Source organism: Larus michahellis, chromosome Z, assembly GCF_964199755.1.
Source record: "Larus michahellis chromosome Z, bLarMic1.1, whole genome shotgun sequence".
Lineage (NCBI taxonomy): Eukaryota > Metazoa > Chordata > Aves > Charadriiformes > Laridae > Larus > Larus michahellis.
Genome location: NC_133930.1, coordinates 21,147,207 through 21,164,256, shown reverse-complemented (window position 1 = coordinate 21,164,256; position 17,050 = coordinate 21,147,207). Strand labels below are relative to the sequence as shown.

Here is a 17,050-nt window from a genome sequence, read left to right as displayed (position 1 = left end):
GAGTTTGCATTCTGGCCTTCACAACTACATTCCTCATAAACCATCTTTTCCCAGGAATGATTCCTTTAGAGCCTTTTAACATTTGTGAACACATTGCATTGCTTATCACCACAGACAGGTCAGCCTAACCTAAGGCTGGCTGGAGCTGCTGTGCTTCCAGGCCATGTCTGTAACAGCAGATTAAATTGTGCCAGGGAGCATTTTTGGCTATAGAATTTGTCTATAGAATTTGTCTATACTGTGAAACTGCCAGCATGTTTTCCGGCACAGTTTTGACCCAGGCTTGCTAGCACTCTGCAAAACAGCTCCTGGGCAAGGCTCAGGACTTAGCACAGGACAGAGACCTTTTGCAATACAGAATCTGGAGGTGTCCATCCTCTTTCAGAGACTAAAAGGGTTTAAACGTATGGACAGAAGCTATTGCATGCCAGCTGGATTCAGTGCCAAAGGACGGTCTTGGTATATGTAATTTACTAGCACAGATGGATCCAGAGAAATCCCAAATCCCTGCAGTTTTCGGCCTTCTATATCGCTGTCTTCAAATCATGTGTTACCTAATACATTACTGGATACACATTTGATTTTTCATGCTGAGATGAGGAAATTTCATTTTCAATATTACATTTACTAAAGCCTATAAAGGCTGTGTATTCAAAGCAGGAGCTACACATTGTCACTAGCACCTGAGAAAGGAATCATGAAATAAACTTTGATGTGGCTATCATACCAATTAAAATACTCAGATGAGTTAGATATGACAAAATCAGGCCCTGAAATTCCTGTGATGAAACATTTGCTACAGTCGCTATCCTCTGTCTCCACACGTTACTCTTAACTACTCTTTTATTACTTCAGCTTTCACTACCTTTCTTCTGAACCAGTGTATTTAGTGATTCTTGCAGTGATGCTATAGCCTTAGTCACCATTACAGGATATTTTTGCAATATTGCACTGCCTCCACACTTCCCAGGTTACTGCAGGATACCCTGTAAACACTGGAATATCAAGGCAATTTTCCTTCACACTGGTACTCCCACAGACCCCCTAACACACAAACACACACAAAAAAATATTCATATTTTAACTGAACACCTTTTTAATGCTAAAGCACTGTCAGGGAGCTTGTAGAGCAAAAAATCAGGTTCCTAACATTTACTGATTTTTTTTAACAGCTACTATAGTTCTAATTATTGAATGATGATTTTGGATTTCCTCATTCAGCTTGTAAAACCTAGTCCTCGCTTAGTCCCGAAGCTCTATGACAATTTATAGGAAAGAGTTGATGTGAAGACAGTAACATTTTGGGTATCAAATGAAACCATCACAATCAGTTCTAGGAAGGATATGCTAACATAAGCAGCTCTTACACTGCTCTAGGAGGATATCTTATTTGTGTGTGATCGCTGTACCTAGCCTGTGAAGTCTATCGCTAGTCTCAGGGAAAAGCATTCTAAGCAGCAGAAGGCAGTGCAGTGTTCTTATCTGATAATTGCACCACATGCTCCAGTCAGATAGAAACTATGTAATTATTGCTGTCTTGGAAATTCTTGAAGTTTGTAGGAGATGATAACTTTTTGTCACAGGTAGTCAGTGAGCCAACTAGGAAAGAAGCCCTCCTGGACTTGCTATTTGTGAATAGAGAAGGATGCGTGGGAGATGTGACAGTAGGCGACCACAGTGATCACAAAATGGTTGAGTTTAAAATTTTCAGTGTAATGAGAAAAAAAGGACAGCAGAGTTGCTATCCTGGACTTCAGGAGAGCACACTTTAAGCTATTCAGGGAGCTATTTAGCAGAGTACCTTGGGCATCTGCTTTTGAGGACTTAGGAGTCCACAAATGCTGGTCAGTCTTTAAGAACCACCTTTTAGAAATGCAGGAGAAGGCAATTCCACTGTCTCAAGCAAGTGGAGCAGAAGACCAGCTTGGCTGAACAGGGAACTCCTGGTGGAGCTCAGGAAGAAAAAGAGAGGCATTCGATGTGTTTTTTGCTTCAGTCTGTAACAATCTGATAGGCCTTGGGCTGCCCAGTCCCCGGAATCAGACGACCATGAGTGTGGGAACAGTGACTTCCCATTTGTGGATGCTGAAATTGTAAGGGACCAGTTATATCAGCTGAATGTTCACAAGTCCATGGGGCCTCATGGGATTCATCCCAGAGTTGTGAAGGAGTTAGCGAATATTATGGCAGGACACCTCTCTATCATCTACCAAAGGTCTTGGGAGTCTGGGGAGGGCCCGGCTGACTGGAAGCTAGTGAATATTATTCCAGTCTACAAAAAAGGCATGAGGGAAGACCCAGGAAACTACAGGCCTGTTAGACTAACCTCAGTGAAAGGGCTGGAAGGCATGTCCTACGAGGAGCAGCTAAGGACTCTGGGCTTGTCTAGTGTGGAGAGAAGGAGGCTGAGAGCTGACCTCGTCGCTCTCTACAGCTTCCTGAGGAGGGGAAGAGCAGAGGGACATGCTGAACTCGTCTCCCGGGGACCCAGTGACAGGACACATGGGAATGATTCAAAGCTGCACCGGGGAGGTTTCGACTGGACATTAGGAAGCATTTCTTTACCAAGAGGGTGGTCAAACCTGGAACAGGCTTCCTAGAGAGGTGGTCAATGCTCGAAGGCTGTCAGTGTTTAAGAGGCATTTGGACAATGCCTTTAATAACATGCTTTAACCTTTGGTCATCCATGAATTGGTCAAGCAGTTGGACTAGATAATCATTTTAGGTCCCTTCCAACTGAAATAGTCTATTCTAAATGTTAGCTAACAAATTCTACTGTAGCATATATTTTCTCCATAAGCTCTTGCATCCTGTTATTTCTATTAAACCACTGTCAGTTTACAAAAGTAATGTAAACCTTTATGGCCTCACAGCTACAGCGTATACTGAATGTAGTGATTTATACAGTGAATGCAGAAAGAGATTTATAAGGTTAAACTTAATTTTATTTCTTGATTTGCACCTTTTTGAGCATTTTAATCGTTTTCTTTAGTGTGTATTTTTGTCAGAATTAGTATTGACAAGCCTTTTTTTTTAATTCAACATAACTTAAAATCTAGCAGTTTGAAACTGAAAGAATCTTAGAGCCTTCCAGTCTCATCCCTTTAATATTACTAGCTCAAACCAAATGGAAGAAAAATGTATTGCTAGTTATTATTTGACACTGTAAAACATCCTAAAACCTTCTGATGGACTTTTATCCTATGCACCTATGTGCTCCATACAGACACAATTCCTTTCCAAAATTTCTTACAGTTTCTGTTGAGAAATCAGTACCTTTTTAGGTAAAACATCTTTTTTTTATGTATTTCTCTCCTTTAAAAGGTAAAAACCCTGTTAATATGCTGTTTTCATAATGTCCATACCAGGGTTGTCACATTTATAACTTGCTGTAAAATAAAATTTCAGGGCCAGCTGGTGGTCCTATGACAAGGTAATGTCCTATCATTAATGAATATAGCACTTGAACTCTGAACCTCTCTCAATTCCAGCAAGAAATACTGTGGAAAGGTGTTTGACTCAGAAGAAAAAAAGCAAACGTTACCGTGAGCCCAGCAGGCTCTTTCTGACCATATGAGAAAGTAATAAAGGTAAGTATAAGAGAGCGCTCCATCCTCCCTGACTTGAACAATCAAAGAAGACAATTCAATTCAGGTCTTTTGAATCCAAGAATAAGACACCATTGCCTCAAAGGAAGAAAAAACCTCAAACAAACAAAAGACCTGTAGGGCATCCCAAACGTAGGACAGCGCCTACTTCAATCTGTTAACCCTTGCTAGTTCATCTGTGATAATCACACAGTGAATTTTATTACGAAATAATGATTTTGCTTCCTTGAGTGCCAATGCTGACTTTCAAAGAAACTTCCACCCTTCACTGGTAAGCATATGAGAATCTTATTCTGAGGAAATCAGTCTTTCAAGCTCCAACAAGCTTCAAGTTCAACACAAAGTATCATGCTGAAAGGGCTATTAAACATGAAGTTTAAAAGTCTGCTCAAGAAGAATATGTACAAAATTGTAACATGTTGGATTAACTGTGCCTCTAGCTACGGAATTGTAGTGACTTAACAGCATTACTATTTACACGTTTCTGCATCTCACTGCGAGGCAAGGACAGCAGAACAGTGTCATTCCATGTATTTCTTCACTGCAGGACATGGCAGTTTGGATCTTGTTATTCACAACACATTTTAAAGTTGCATTTCCAGTTTCTTCTGACTATTCAAATCTGTGAGATTTTGCAGAATATTTTATTTCATAAATGCTGAATGTAATTTACCAGATGATGTCACCAGATACTTTGCCAGTGATTTTGAAGTGTTACAACCTCATGCATGTTTCTACTCAGAATTAACATCAAATCACACTCACGACAATTAATTAAATTTTATATTTTACCTAAAATAAATGGTTTTTCATAAATGCAGTTTGAAATGGAAATGGATATTGCAGAAGTACTATTCATTTTAGAAGGACATTCACATAATTAAGGAAAAGTAATAAAGTATAATATATAGACAGATGTTACCTCTACAGATACTGCATATTAAGAACAATACAGCTGCTGAGTTGGCTTATGAGATGGGGTAATAGTGCTCTATTTCAGATTTTGTGCACTAGAATTGCTTCTGAGATACGTAACTGATTTAATTGAAGGTCCTAGAGGTGCAACAGTCAACTGATTTACTAGCAAGCATAACTGCAACACAATGCTCCAATGCAGAATACTCCATCTAAAAAGTGCAAACAGCAATAGCGAGCTATTGCAATTTGAGTTACTTTGTCAATGACAAGGCTTTTGAAGAACCGGGATTAAAATTTTAAGGGAAAAAAACACAAACCAAGATGCAGTGCTGGATGGGGTAAAAAGCTTCATCATGAACCTGAGATCTGAAGTCCTGTCTCTAACCCTATGTCCTGGTAGGTGACTTGATCTAAGCCTCTGTTCCTTCCTCCCTAAAGGACATGGCGCCCTTGTTTTTCACATGTTTCAATTGCAAGTTTTTTTAGGCAAGGACTGTCAGAGTCCATGTGGACTATGCATGTTGCTGCCATACAAAGAAGAACAAAATGTCCGTTTTGCTAGAACTGGAAGTCTATTCCAGCTGGCAAGAATACAGCTGCTACATCCTTACTATGCCACAGACAGCCCTGAACACATTCAGATTAATGGACTGCTTCGAGCCAAGCAGGTATGTGTAGCCTGCCACGGACAGGCATTATGAGAAATATACTAGTGTAAAACTAATCACGTTAATATAACATCATAAACGAATGTTGCTGCTTTTGCCAGGAGAGACATGAACAATAAAATCTATTGTAGAGGATATTTGGTAGTTAAAAGAAGAACTGTGTAAAGACTGTAATGTGAACACAATTTTATTGCTCCATTATCCAAAAATAATAAGGTAATGTCAATATGAATTACTATGTGATCTCCAACATTAAAGTACTACAGTGAAACCAGCAAGAAAGCATGCACATGACATACAGTTACCTAGTATGTAGCACTGTTATGACAATAGCAAGAATATAAGCTTAAAAAGGTAGAGAAGTTGAAGGGCAAAAAGTCTGTGTTCCAGTTCCTAGAGGGAACAGAACAACAAATGATTTGATGTGTCAAGGGATGAAGACTACCTAAAAAGACACGAATGAGATATAGCCTAGGAAACTCTGGGAAATTCACCTTCGTGCCATATTCAAAAGATATTAAATTTATCTGCTGTTCAAAACATGTCAGATGAACTGGATGTATTTGATCCAAGGTTTCCCAAGATTTAATGGCTGCCTATCATTAAATAAATTTTTAAATTACATGTGTTCATGTACAAAACCCCAAAATCTTGTTTAATAAGGCTGTTACAAATATCTCACAAAGGAAACATTGCTCAAAATCTTCAAGCACCCAAGGAAAATGGCAAAGACCTGAAGCTTTAACTCCAGGTCCCACATTGTTAAATGTTTTGCTATCCCCCCTCTCTTTTAAGTATGTATCACCTAAGAATTAGGAGATGTGAGCATCAGTGGCTCCTGCACAAATAAGTTTCAGCTATCCTTTCTTTCTGAGGGAAGTTTGCAGAAAAGAACATCTATGCCCTGGCATCACACTTTCCTACATTTGGCACCTTTCTACCATCTCTAACGTGTAGGCAAGGGACGAGGGTTTCTGTGCACTTGGGCAACACTCCCTCTTTCCATACGTTTGCTTCCTCAGCAGGAGGAAGATGTTTCAGATGATCAGGATGACAAACATAACTAACAGAGCAAAAAATTATGCCTTCTGTTATGCCTCCACTATCACAGCTCCTACATAAATTTATAATTTCTGTGGGAAGAAACCAGATCCTAACTGGTATTTCAAGGTGCTTTTTAATAATGTGCACAATTTTCAATAACCCATATACGGCACAGTGGTTTACACCCCACTGCACAGATATCAATATGTGTCAACCTGTGTTATTTCTTAATGGAATTTAATTCAGAATATATACTCTGCTGAACTTCCAATACCTTAAAAATACTGTCTACACTGAATTATTCAAGACAGAAAAAAGATGTAGGAAATAATTAGCTGCTTTTTCATCACTATGCCATATATATGTATATATATAAAGGTTATGACATTCAATGCAAACCTACAGTAGCTTAAATAATATCTATCAAACTGCTACAGCTTGTGTAGTTCATAGAATTATTATTTTTGGCTTACCCAAATCTGTAGCTTAATTCTTTTCTCATTTTTGAAAACCGTTTTTACTTTGAAATCGATCCCAACTGTGCTTACAAATGCAGATGTAAAGGAATCATCAGCGTATCGGAACAAAAAGGAGGTTTTCCCAACACTGCTGTTGCCGATAATGAGCAGTTTGAACATGTAATCAAAGTTCTGGTCAGATGTATCTTTCTGGCCATATCTGGAATCTTGAGCAGATGCCATCTGTAATTCAAAATAAAAAGAAATATTTTATTGTCTTTTGTATCATATAAAACTTGAAACATTTTGATTTTATTGGAGTTTTTGATAACAGATATGAATCAACTCAAGAAGAAGTTCACAAAGGCTTAATTTTTTTTTATGATTCTCGTTTCAATGTTTATAGTTCCAGTTGCAAAAGAGAATCTAAACATCATTGGTGACTGGTGCCCAAAAAAAAATATTCTAAAAATCTAGGACAGTTCTTGAGTATATCATTAAAAAAAATTACATTCAGAAAATGTGATAAATTAAACAGATATTGAAAATGTAGACAAAAATACTTCATGTGTATGAGAAGGAAATGAGATGAATGCTGTGTTACAACATAGGAGGCATATTTCAAGCAAAAGCTTAGTATATTTCACATCTGATAGAATTCTTGAACTATTTATTAACTATTTGTTTTACTGTAAATATGTTGCAGTCTTTTCTAATCCCTGTAACCTTATTCAAAGCATTTTGCCATTACCAGCTGTCAGTTATCATACCATTAAGTAGAAGTTGGGTATATACCTCCGAAATAAGGTCTTGATTTTTTTCTAGTTCTAGTCTCTTCTGTAGTTTTGGAATTTGCAATGTTAATGCAACATCATCATAAGTGGCAGGTGTCAATGTTTACAAATTTGAGTCCTTAAAATACAGTTTTGCATCTCCACAAAACACCTGAATATGCACAGGTTACTAAATACTGCTAACTATCAATCAAGCTTATTTTGCTCTAGGGACTTCAAATATCACAGGTTCCATTTATAAAAAGTACGCTTTTGGCTTTCAGAAGAGTTGCAGAGATTAACTTGAAAACCTGACCAAAACTCTACCTGGGATGCTCAAAAAACAGATGACAAAAATAAAGAACTTACTTAGAACGAGGTACTGTTTCACCTCACATGCTTTTAAAGAAAAAAATCTGAAGTATCGTGAGAGCCTGGCAGGATTTTAAATTCTTGGAGTTTGGCAATACTAAGGGCAATATATTTGCACACTGATTTCAAACAGAAAGACAGACATCATGTCCCAAGATAAAGGTTTATTGAAAAGCAGCTCACATCAAAGCTTTCTAGTTTGATATTTCAGAGTGCATTTGGGCAGTCAGAGAGGAGAGCTGGAACCAGGACCTTGCAGAAGGGTGAGGGTTGTACACTAACCCACCTTCTCAGCAGAATTTCAATTACAGCATACAATTTCTGAGCTAATTCTGCTGTCTCATAATACAAATAACAGTATTCCAGCTTCTTCTGGCTACTGAAGTGACATATAGAAGTGGGGACAAAAAGTCCCAAAGGAAACAATGGAAGCAGCAAGCCTTGAGAGAAAATTCAGTGTAAGATTTATATTTCATAAATAATGCAGTATGGAGCATTTGATTTCAGAACTATCTTTTCATTTGGTAGTGACTAAAGTTCTTGATTAAATGCAGTCTTGGGTACCTATGTGCTTGCATCCTGAGTGTTTGCATTGGCCTTAATATTTATTCACTTTCACAGGCATGCAACAAAGAAGTTTTAGAACAAAACCCTAAATATTACCAAGCATACACATCATTAATCTTTCTTCTTTCTGATTTCTATAGCAAAAGACAGAAAAAAATCCTGTCCAACTTCACTGCTCTCCCTTATTGTAAAACTTTTCGAGGATGTTTTGCTTAGAACATGAGAAAAAGAAAATCAAATGCTGTCTATACCAGTCTAATCACAGCTGGCTATAAAGCAGTAAATATGCTGATGTGTGCAATCTGCAACAAGTCAATAAAGTGCAGCAGACAAAAGACTGCGCAGTGGCTGGGGATGCCACTGTGTAACCTGTACACTTTCCCCAGCAGCCTGTTCTGCTGCCCTTCTGGCTCCTCTCTGAAATGCAGCAGCTGAAACCAGTAATTACCACTTCTTCTTGCAAGAAGAAGAATAATCGTTTTCTTTCTCGATTTTATCTCCTAGGAGGCCTTCCATGTAGCTTCTTCAACTCATTTAAGGTTTACAAGAAGCAGTTTTAGCTTTAATTTGCTGGCCTCAGTCTTATGTGCCTTACAATTCATCCCTGTGTATTTGAATGCCAGAATAGTACGATTCAGTGAGTAGAGGAATCAGAGGACCTGGATTCTAATAATACTCTTGCTAAATCTTGTGCATTATGTAGCCTTCCTGGGTAAGAACATGCTTCCTATGGATGATTTTAAACACATACTTTTCCCACAACAAAATTTCAGTGCTCCTCTAAATTAGTGTATTTATCTGGATTACCCATGTGGATAACCCAATAGTTTCCTTAGAAGTCCTTTAAAAATCATAAAATAAAACCAAACACCTTCACTGTGTCTTGAATTTATGGATCCATTACGTGCAGTACTATAGGCAGAATTATGGACAAGTCAAACATGGAATTGCAGACAGCTTTTATTTCAACGATAGGAGTATGTCAGCCTATTACAGGATGCAGAAGGCATACGAAAGGCATAGGAAAGGACTAATTTCTCCACCTCCCACCTGGGGAATCATGAGATGATTAATGTGTTATTGATAATAATTCAAACTGTTTGGAAAGACTAGCTTTAACCTAGAGAGACAGTCTCCCTAGACTACTGATAGTGATCCTTTCTCATGTCTGAAATTCAAATGAGTTTTAGAAAAGTACTAGCATTTGCACTAGTCTGAAGAAACATCAGACTCAGTACTGGTGCTAAGACTTTGCCATTACTTGCCAAACTCACTCATTCTGTAGTAAGCACCAAGGCAGATTCTTCAGGATATAATTTACATCATCCAGATCAGGCTCCCACTCAATGTTCTAGAAGACTCTCTATTTTTCTGCTGACTGTAAAGGAAACCTAGATGCTTGGTCCTCTTGAGCCTTGTGAATATGCCTGCAGCGCTTCTCTTTCTTATATGCAAGCTGCTGACTTCAAGTAAGTATGGGATGCACTCTAGCCCACTTCCCAATATATTAATATTCACTTCTAATTATTATTTTTTTATTGTTATTATTTTTATTATAATAATTTATTAATTATTTTTAATTATAATTATTAATGTATTAATATTCACTCCTAATAGGACTTCTCTTTACTATGGAGGCATTTGGCAAAGAAATGTAAAGAAGCTAGTGCTGATGTCATGTTCCTCCTTTGGAAATGATGCTGGAAATAATCACCAGGAATGCCATGTTCTGGCCTGTTAATTAAATACTACACACACTGATGGGATCCGAATAAACATACCACCCTTGCTAATGTCATGATGTTCTGTTTCCAAGAAAGCAAAAATCTTACCTTTATTTTGACAAACTTCTCTTCTCAAATGATTAAACTAATATATTAAACAAATGTCACTTTCAGCAAAACTCACTGAGTCTTCTCTCAACAAAAAATTGTCCCTATGTAGTAAAATTGAAGAGAGAATGAACAAGGCTATTTTCATTAGCATATTTCATACTTGCTTTTTTTGTAGAATGAGTCCCTTTTCAAATCCCTACACTCATCAGGATGTTCGCATCAAAGACAGGCTCAGGCCACCTCCTAGAGGACTCAGGACAGACTTGAGAGCCCACTGGGAAATCTAAGCTCAAGAGAATGATCAGAAGACCTATAGTCAGGAGATCTCACATGTCTGCTCCTTACCAAAACTTGGGAGAAGGTATGTCCCCTGCTTGCATATAGTTCAAGGACAAAAAAGGATGGCTTTGTATGGTTCCCTGCTTACAGCACATGTTTAAACTCCTTAAATGAAGATTATTTATTGGCACAGGCAAGTTTAATCATTAAGCAGAGTTTTCTACATCAGACCCAGGTACTTTTCAAGTCTCAAGTTCAGCTGTTTCCTTGATCCAAAAAGAACAGGTTAAAACAGGACAGGGCTGAGAACAAATGTCTGAAAAAGTATGTGTTTAATAACAAAACACTTAGCTATGTTACTCTTTACGGCCTTAGAGGACCTCATTCTTTGACAGAATTAATTTGAAGAGCTTTCTCACTTAAGCAGCGCAGCATGCCATGACCTCTGCACATCACTTCAGTATGCACTTACATATGCACCCCACTCTGGATGCCTTATGCAGGATGAACTGCCCTTGGAAAATACAATGCAAAAAGTGAGAAAAGCTGTGACTGAAAATACTGAGATTCATTCCTTTCTGCCTTTCACAAATACATAATTTTATTTTAAAACTTACAATAACAGGCATGTCTTAAAGGAAAAGATCGACAGTAAGCTCAGGGAAAATGTCTTCTATCTACAGTAAGGACAGACAGACACTGAATAGCTGAACTACAGTTGTTTCAAGACCAACACTCCCTTCTATATACAGTGTATAAATATTACATTTCCATTGCTTTCTAAGAAGAGACTGACTTCAGTCATTATTTAGCAAAAAGACAGAGTTCCCTGCACATGGAGCTTTTTTTGAGGTGACCTTTATGCTTTTTGTCAAATATAATTAGTCAAACATAATCAATGGATATTGAAACAATGGGATACAAGGGGAAAATTCAATATTTATAAGTCATCGGACTCTATGTAGGATGCAGGGCAAGTGAGCATCTCTAATGTGCAAATGTCATCATCAGTCAAAATGTTACCAAGATCCTTACATAGAAGAACACTATGACATATAACCCAGCCATGAAGAAATCAATGATTTCTAGGCAAAATATCAGACCAATAATCTAGAGAGAGAGATTTTATTTCTAATTCTTTCAAAGGTATCCTATGGCTTGACTTTTCCTTTTTTCTACATCTTGGGCAAGCTGCTTAACTTCTCTTTTTGTGTGCTCTCAATGAATACATCAGCATCCACATATGCAGACTGCAGCCAATTCTCACAAATCCTCATCATCTAATTTTTAACTGACCGATTAATAAGACTTAGCAGAGTTCAGTGGACAATGCACCAGCCACTTATTTGGAATTTACGGATTGCCAGCCATCTGCAGAGCACAGCTTGTGAACCAATGTACTTGGCAGCAGGAAGAGAAGCTTATCTGCTTCAAGGTATTATGAGGTTAGATTCATTAATATGTTTAAACATATCATAACCCAGTCTGAAAAGTGTAGTCAGAAATGCAAAGTTTTATGATAAGTGGTATACTGAATTGAGAGTCTAAACCATTTTGAAGAAGATTACTGGCTTCATATCAGAAGTAGCATGAACATGACCACGGTGCTGGAAGCCGCCCAGGACAGCAGAATGCAAAGCGCAGTAAAGAATGGTTCTGGCAAGGTTCTAGCACATGAATTCTGGTGAATCCACCTGTGATAAGCTAGGGCATTATGCCTCACTTGTCTTTCTTTAACCTAAGTTTACCTTCTCCATGAAAAGGGTAGTTTAAGAAATGTATTTCTAATTCCTACTCTAGGTAGAATGGCAAAATCCCTTTCTCCAAATAGTAGCAAAACCAGAGATAAAGTCCTAAGTGGGTTAGTCTAACACAGGATGTCAAGAAGCCATCAAAGTCGTGCAGCTCTGAAAAGAAAAAATACAAGCTGTGTCAGGCAAAGCACTCCAGCAGAAATAAATTTGGATTTACTAGGAGGTAGGAAAGAGAGTAAGACAGGAGATGGCTACCGCCCTCCACCATTTGCCCTATGCCGTGCAGCAATCAGGGTCATGAGACTAACAAAGATTGTGCAGCTTCTCAATTGCCAGAGCAGCTACATCAGACCAAGAGACAAAGTGATATACTAATGCCACTGTCTGAGGCAGTGGTGAGATGCCATTTGTAACAATTCAGGTCAAGTGTGATTATGAAAGCTGATTTTGAATGGGAAAGTACAGAAAAAAGGTTATTAGGAAGACCAGAAGAATGAAGAGTTTATGTTATAAGAGAAATCTAAATAAAAAAGAGTAAGCAAAACATAAGCTTGTTTCTCTAGACAATAATCTGCAGTGAACATTAGGGAATGAGAACTATTTAGACATGTATATGGGAGCAGACACTGGACATTAAGAATGAATTTCTCTGAGATGGAGATTAGAAAGTATCTAACCAGCAAAGCAATGACCTTTCACAGTACACTTCCAAAAAGGGGTACTGGCAGGAAGAGGACTACTGACTCCAAATGCAGCTTGATCAGTTAACAAAAAAGTGCGTGTAACCTGGTCTGTGGACCCAGTGGCTTGGAAGGCTCTTCTACTCCAGTACATCTAATTTGAACCAAGACTGATGTATCTAATAATTATGCTGAGTGTAAGAGATGAATTGCCATGCTTACTCTTTTGTCTAATAGCTTTCATTTGGCTTTTTTCATCATAATTTTATAATAATTTCTTAAATATCTGGAAGCAGGCTTTTTGCTTGCTATTGCCCTTCTCCGTTGTGTTGGATGTGTCTGTTATAAACCTGTTTTGCCTGGGCATGTCACTGTCATTGCCAAAGACAACAGGATATGAAAAGCTAAGAAGAAAATGTTCTCATTTATTCCCTTGACAAAGCAGATTATTTACAGATTATTTCCCACTTCCTAGTTTTCCCTCACCTCTGTGGCCTCAGTCACCTTTGAAATGATCTGATGCTTTGGCAAGTAAAAGAGAGGGTCTCTAGAGATCTAGTATTTTCTACAAACTGCTGCCACTAATGCCCATATGCTCTGAAAATACTAAGGACAGGTTATTCAAACTGCATTCCCACTTTTTTATTTTGGCAACGTGCGGGTATGTGGAAAATTTGCATGCCACAATCAAGTAGAGAGTGAAACATGAAGCAGTGAATCAGTGTATGAATCACCGAGAATTTCCCATCGAACCTTCACTTTTGGAAGTACCACCAAAGCCTTAGGGGAAACTACTGAGACACACACAGACATTTCAGCTAATTCAGACCAATTCCTAACATGCAGAAACCATACAGATTTCTACCTTTCACAGCAAAGAGAGTTTGTTGCTTTTGACTTCTAAATCAAAGCCCTCTCCATGGCCATAAGCACTACTAAGACTTGTGTCTGTTCTTTGAAAACATGAAAAGTTGTCACAAACTCTGACCCAGATCCAATTATATCGAGGAGATGACAATAGCAAACTTTTACACTCGGTAACTCCTTCTCTGGAAAGACTGTATGGGCTGCCTTTCTAGTAATTGTTGGCACTTCTTGTCTACAGAGAAATGGTGTGAGCCGGAGATTGAAACAAAGAATTCACACATGTAGAAACACACAGGCTCTTTTTCTCATGCTGCTAAAATATTTTAATTTTTTAGTTTTATTTTTAAGTATTGCTTGACAGAAATGGAAAAAAAATGCTTGCACTCTCCTCTGAGTTGTTTTTGTCACGATCAAAAGACATACACTTGATCATTCTTTCTGTTGCTCTACAATGCTTTGTAACAGACCATTCCGTAAATTTGTTGTGTGCAAAGAAGCAACTACATTTGTTTCATGTAATAGGAAGTCAGATAGCCAAAAGAGATAAATCAAGCAATTAGTTCAGCCAGTCTAAACCACATTTGAACAAAGACCAGTCATACTAGCCTAATGTTGGAAAACAAAAGGACTCTTAAGTAGAAGAATCCACAATAGAGTATTGTTTTACTGGAATGTTTAGTAAGAATAACATTAGAGTATGCTGGGAATAGTGTAAGTAGAAGAAAGAAAAAAAAAAAAACAAAAACATGCAGAAACTAAAAGTGAAAATCAAACCTCATCTGCCAGACTGACTTTTCACATCTTGGAAAAATCCAGATGCTTGTGATTATAATTTTGGATGAGATATGCTTAAAAATAGACAACGACCATCTCACCAGCCGTGAAAAAGTGGAATTTGTAGGGGTTTTTTTATAGCTCTCTGCTGACTCTTTTTCTACTAAGGCTGTGATCTCTGCTGACTTTTATTCAATTATGTTTAACACTAATTCCGTTTTTACTGACAATGATATAAAAAAACCAAGAAGCTGTTCTCTGATATGTGTCAAGTACATATTTATTTTTTTTATATATATGGACTTCCCTTTCCTTGGATTGTATTTTAATGTTGTACCACCATTTTGTTTACACAACTATTTAACAATGTCAGTGAATTCAACACCATCAAAAATGTCAAATGCAATAGTGATCAATCTGTAGTTGTCATCCTTTACTAGCAAAATTTGCTTTTTGTGAAATGCTCTCCAAAGCCAACACATACTAAATGTGATTTCGGTATCTCAATAAGCATGTGTAAATAAATGGCAAATACCACATAAACATTTCCTACACATGTATGTAGCTTACAGAACTAGGCATTTGAAACAGCATCCTAATTATTGCTGTTCTCCTCTCAGAAAACTGAAAAGACATTCTTACTGAAGAATGGCTTATTTCTAGTGCACTACTTTGGTTCAAAGGTTTCAGCATGTGACATCTGAGAAATTGCTCTGCAAAAGATTTATGAGATTATCAGTCTCTGTCCAAAGTCAAGCAAAACCAACTCCATGTCAATGTAACTTAAAATTTCAGATTTCTTTCTGAGCATACATGTTGAAGAGGATGCAGAACTTCCCTTCCGGATGGAATTCTATTACTGCCAAAGTAGATATCCAGCATGAAAAATATTAACTAACAGAGCTGCAGTTCATAACTTAAATCACAGCAGACTGAAAAAGTGCTCTTTGCATTGTATAACACCAGCGGGATTGATTGTTACCAATCCACTCATAACATGACCAACCTTCTATTAAGAAACAGTCATGGGTTTGAATGTATAGTCTGTGGTCCCCAGAGCTCCTGCATGTGATTATAAAACAGGTTTTATAAAGCAGAAGTCCAGTTCACCAGTGTAAACTGTTTTGAACCAACAACCTAGCAACTGCTAAAAACTCTGCATAATGTAACTTGTATCTGTATAGCATCTGTTTCTCCAGTGTTATGGGGCATTATATTTTTCTAGATACAGAAACTGCTGAAAATGGGCCATGTCTTTACCACCCCCAGTTCAGCCATGAGCCATCTCTCTCTGGTGCAGACAGACAACTGCACCTTGAATAAACAGATGGAGATAACATGCCAACTTCCTGCGCATCCAGGTAGGGCCTCATTACATCTCATCACCTAACAACTTACATCCATTCACTGCCATGGGAGCAGCAACCAGTGCTCATAGGGCAGTATCTGCAAAAAGACTGTTTGGTTTGCCCGAATGAGACCCAAAACCCACCTGCGGCCAGGGCGATGGGGTGGTGGCCACTGCAGGACTGTGCCACCCAGCCTCGCACTCCAGCTGCAGCCCCAGCTCGGGGAGCTGCACAGGGGATGGGGTGCCCCACCGCCCCCCTGCCCCGTGATGGGCTGCCATGAGACCGACCGCCAGGGACCCCTCTCGCAGGCACACAACATCCCCTGGGCCTCCTCACACACCCCGGGTCCCCTCACACACACACCCCGGGTCCCCTCACACACACCCCGGGTCCCCTCACACACACACCCCGGGTCCCCTCACACACACACCCCGGGTCCCCTCACACACACCCCGGGTCCCCTCACACACACACACCCGTGTCCCCTCACACACACATCCCCATGTCCCCTCACACACCCCGGATCCCCACACACACACACCCCTCACACAAGGGGCGTCCTGACCCCCGTCCTCCTCACAGACCCGGCCACCAGCGGCAGAGCCCGGCCCGGCGGCTCCGCCATGCCGCTGCAGGGCGGAGGGGCTCCTGCTCCGACCCGCGGGCGCCCGCCGCCCCGCTCCCCGCTGGCTGGGCTCCCGCCCGGGGCCCCACCTGCATGGGCGCTTCGTGCCTCATGGCCGGGCGCGGCGCGCCGCTCGCTCCGCTGCCGCCCGCTCTCCGGCGCACGCCAACAGCCGCCGCCGCCGCCGCCCGCCCGGGCTCTGCCGACAAACCCGCGTCGCGATCAGCACCGGAGCTGTCCCCGCTCCGCCCGCGGCACCGCCCCTCGCTCCCGCGTACCCCCGGGAGCTGTAGTCCACCCTGCCCGGCTGCCCCGCGCCTGCCGCCGCCGGGGAGGGGAGGGAAGGACTACAGCTGCCGACATGCTCCGCGCCCGGCGGCCCGCCGCCGCGTTGGGGGGCGGGGGGGGGCGGAAAGGCGGTGCAGCACGCCCGGCGGCGGAGCGAGTGCCGTGCTTTGCGAGCTGCTCTCGGGGCG

At 40.0% G+C, this 17,050-nt stretch overlaps 1 protein-coding gene across 1 annotated transcript in view; it reads right to left on the bottom strand.

Moving 5' to 3' along the window:
* Positions 1-16,819, bottom strand: part of RAB3C (RAB3C, member RAS oncogene family) — a 126,655-nt gene extending 109,836 nt beyond the window's left edge. Inside the window, exons 1-2 of the mRNA XM_074569925.1 lie at positions 16,664-16,819; positions 6,712-6,939 (exon numbers count right to left, since the gene is read on the bottom strand). Of these exons, the coding sequence (XP_074426026.1) occupies positions 6,712-6,939; positions 16,664-16,687 (252 nt within the window). The 5' untranslated portion in view covers positions 16,688-16,819. The remainder of the gene's footprint in view (positions 1-6,711; positions 6,940-16,663) is intronic.
* Positions 16,820-17,050: the final 231 nt, after the last annotated feature.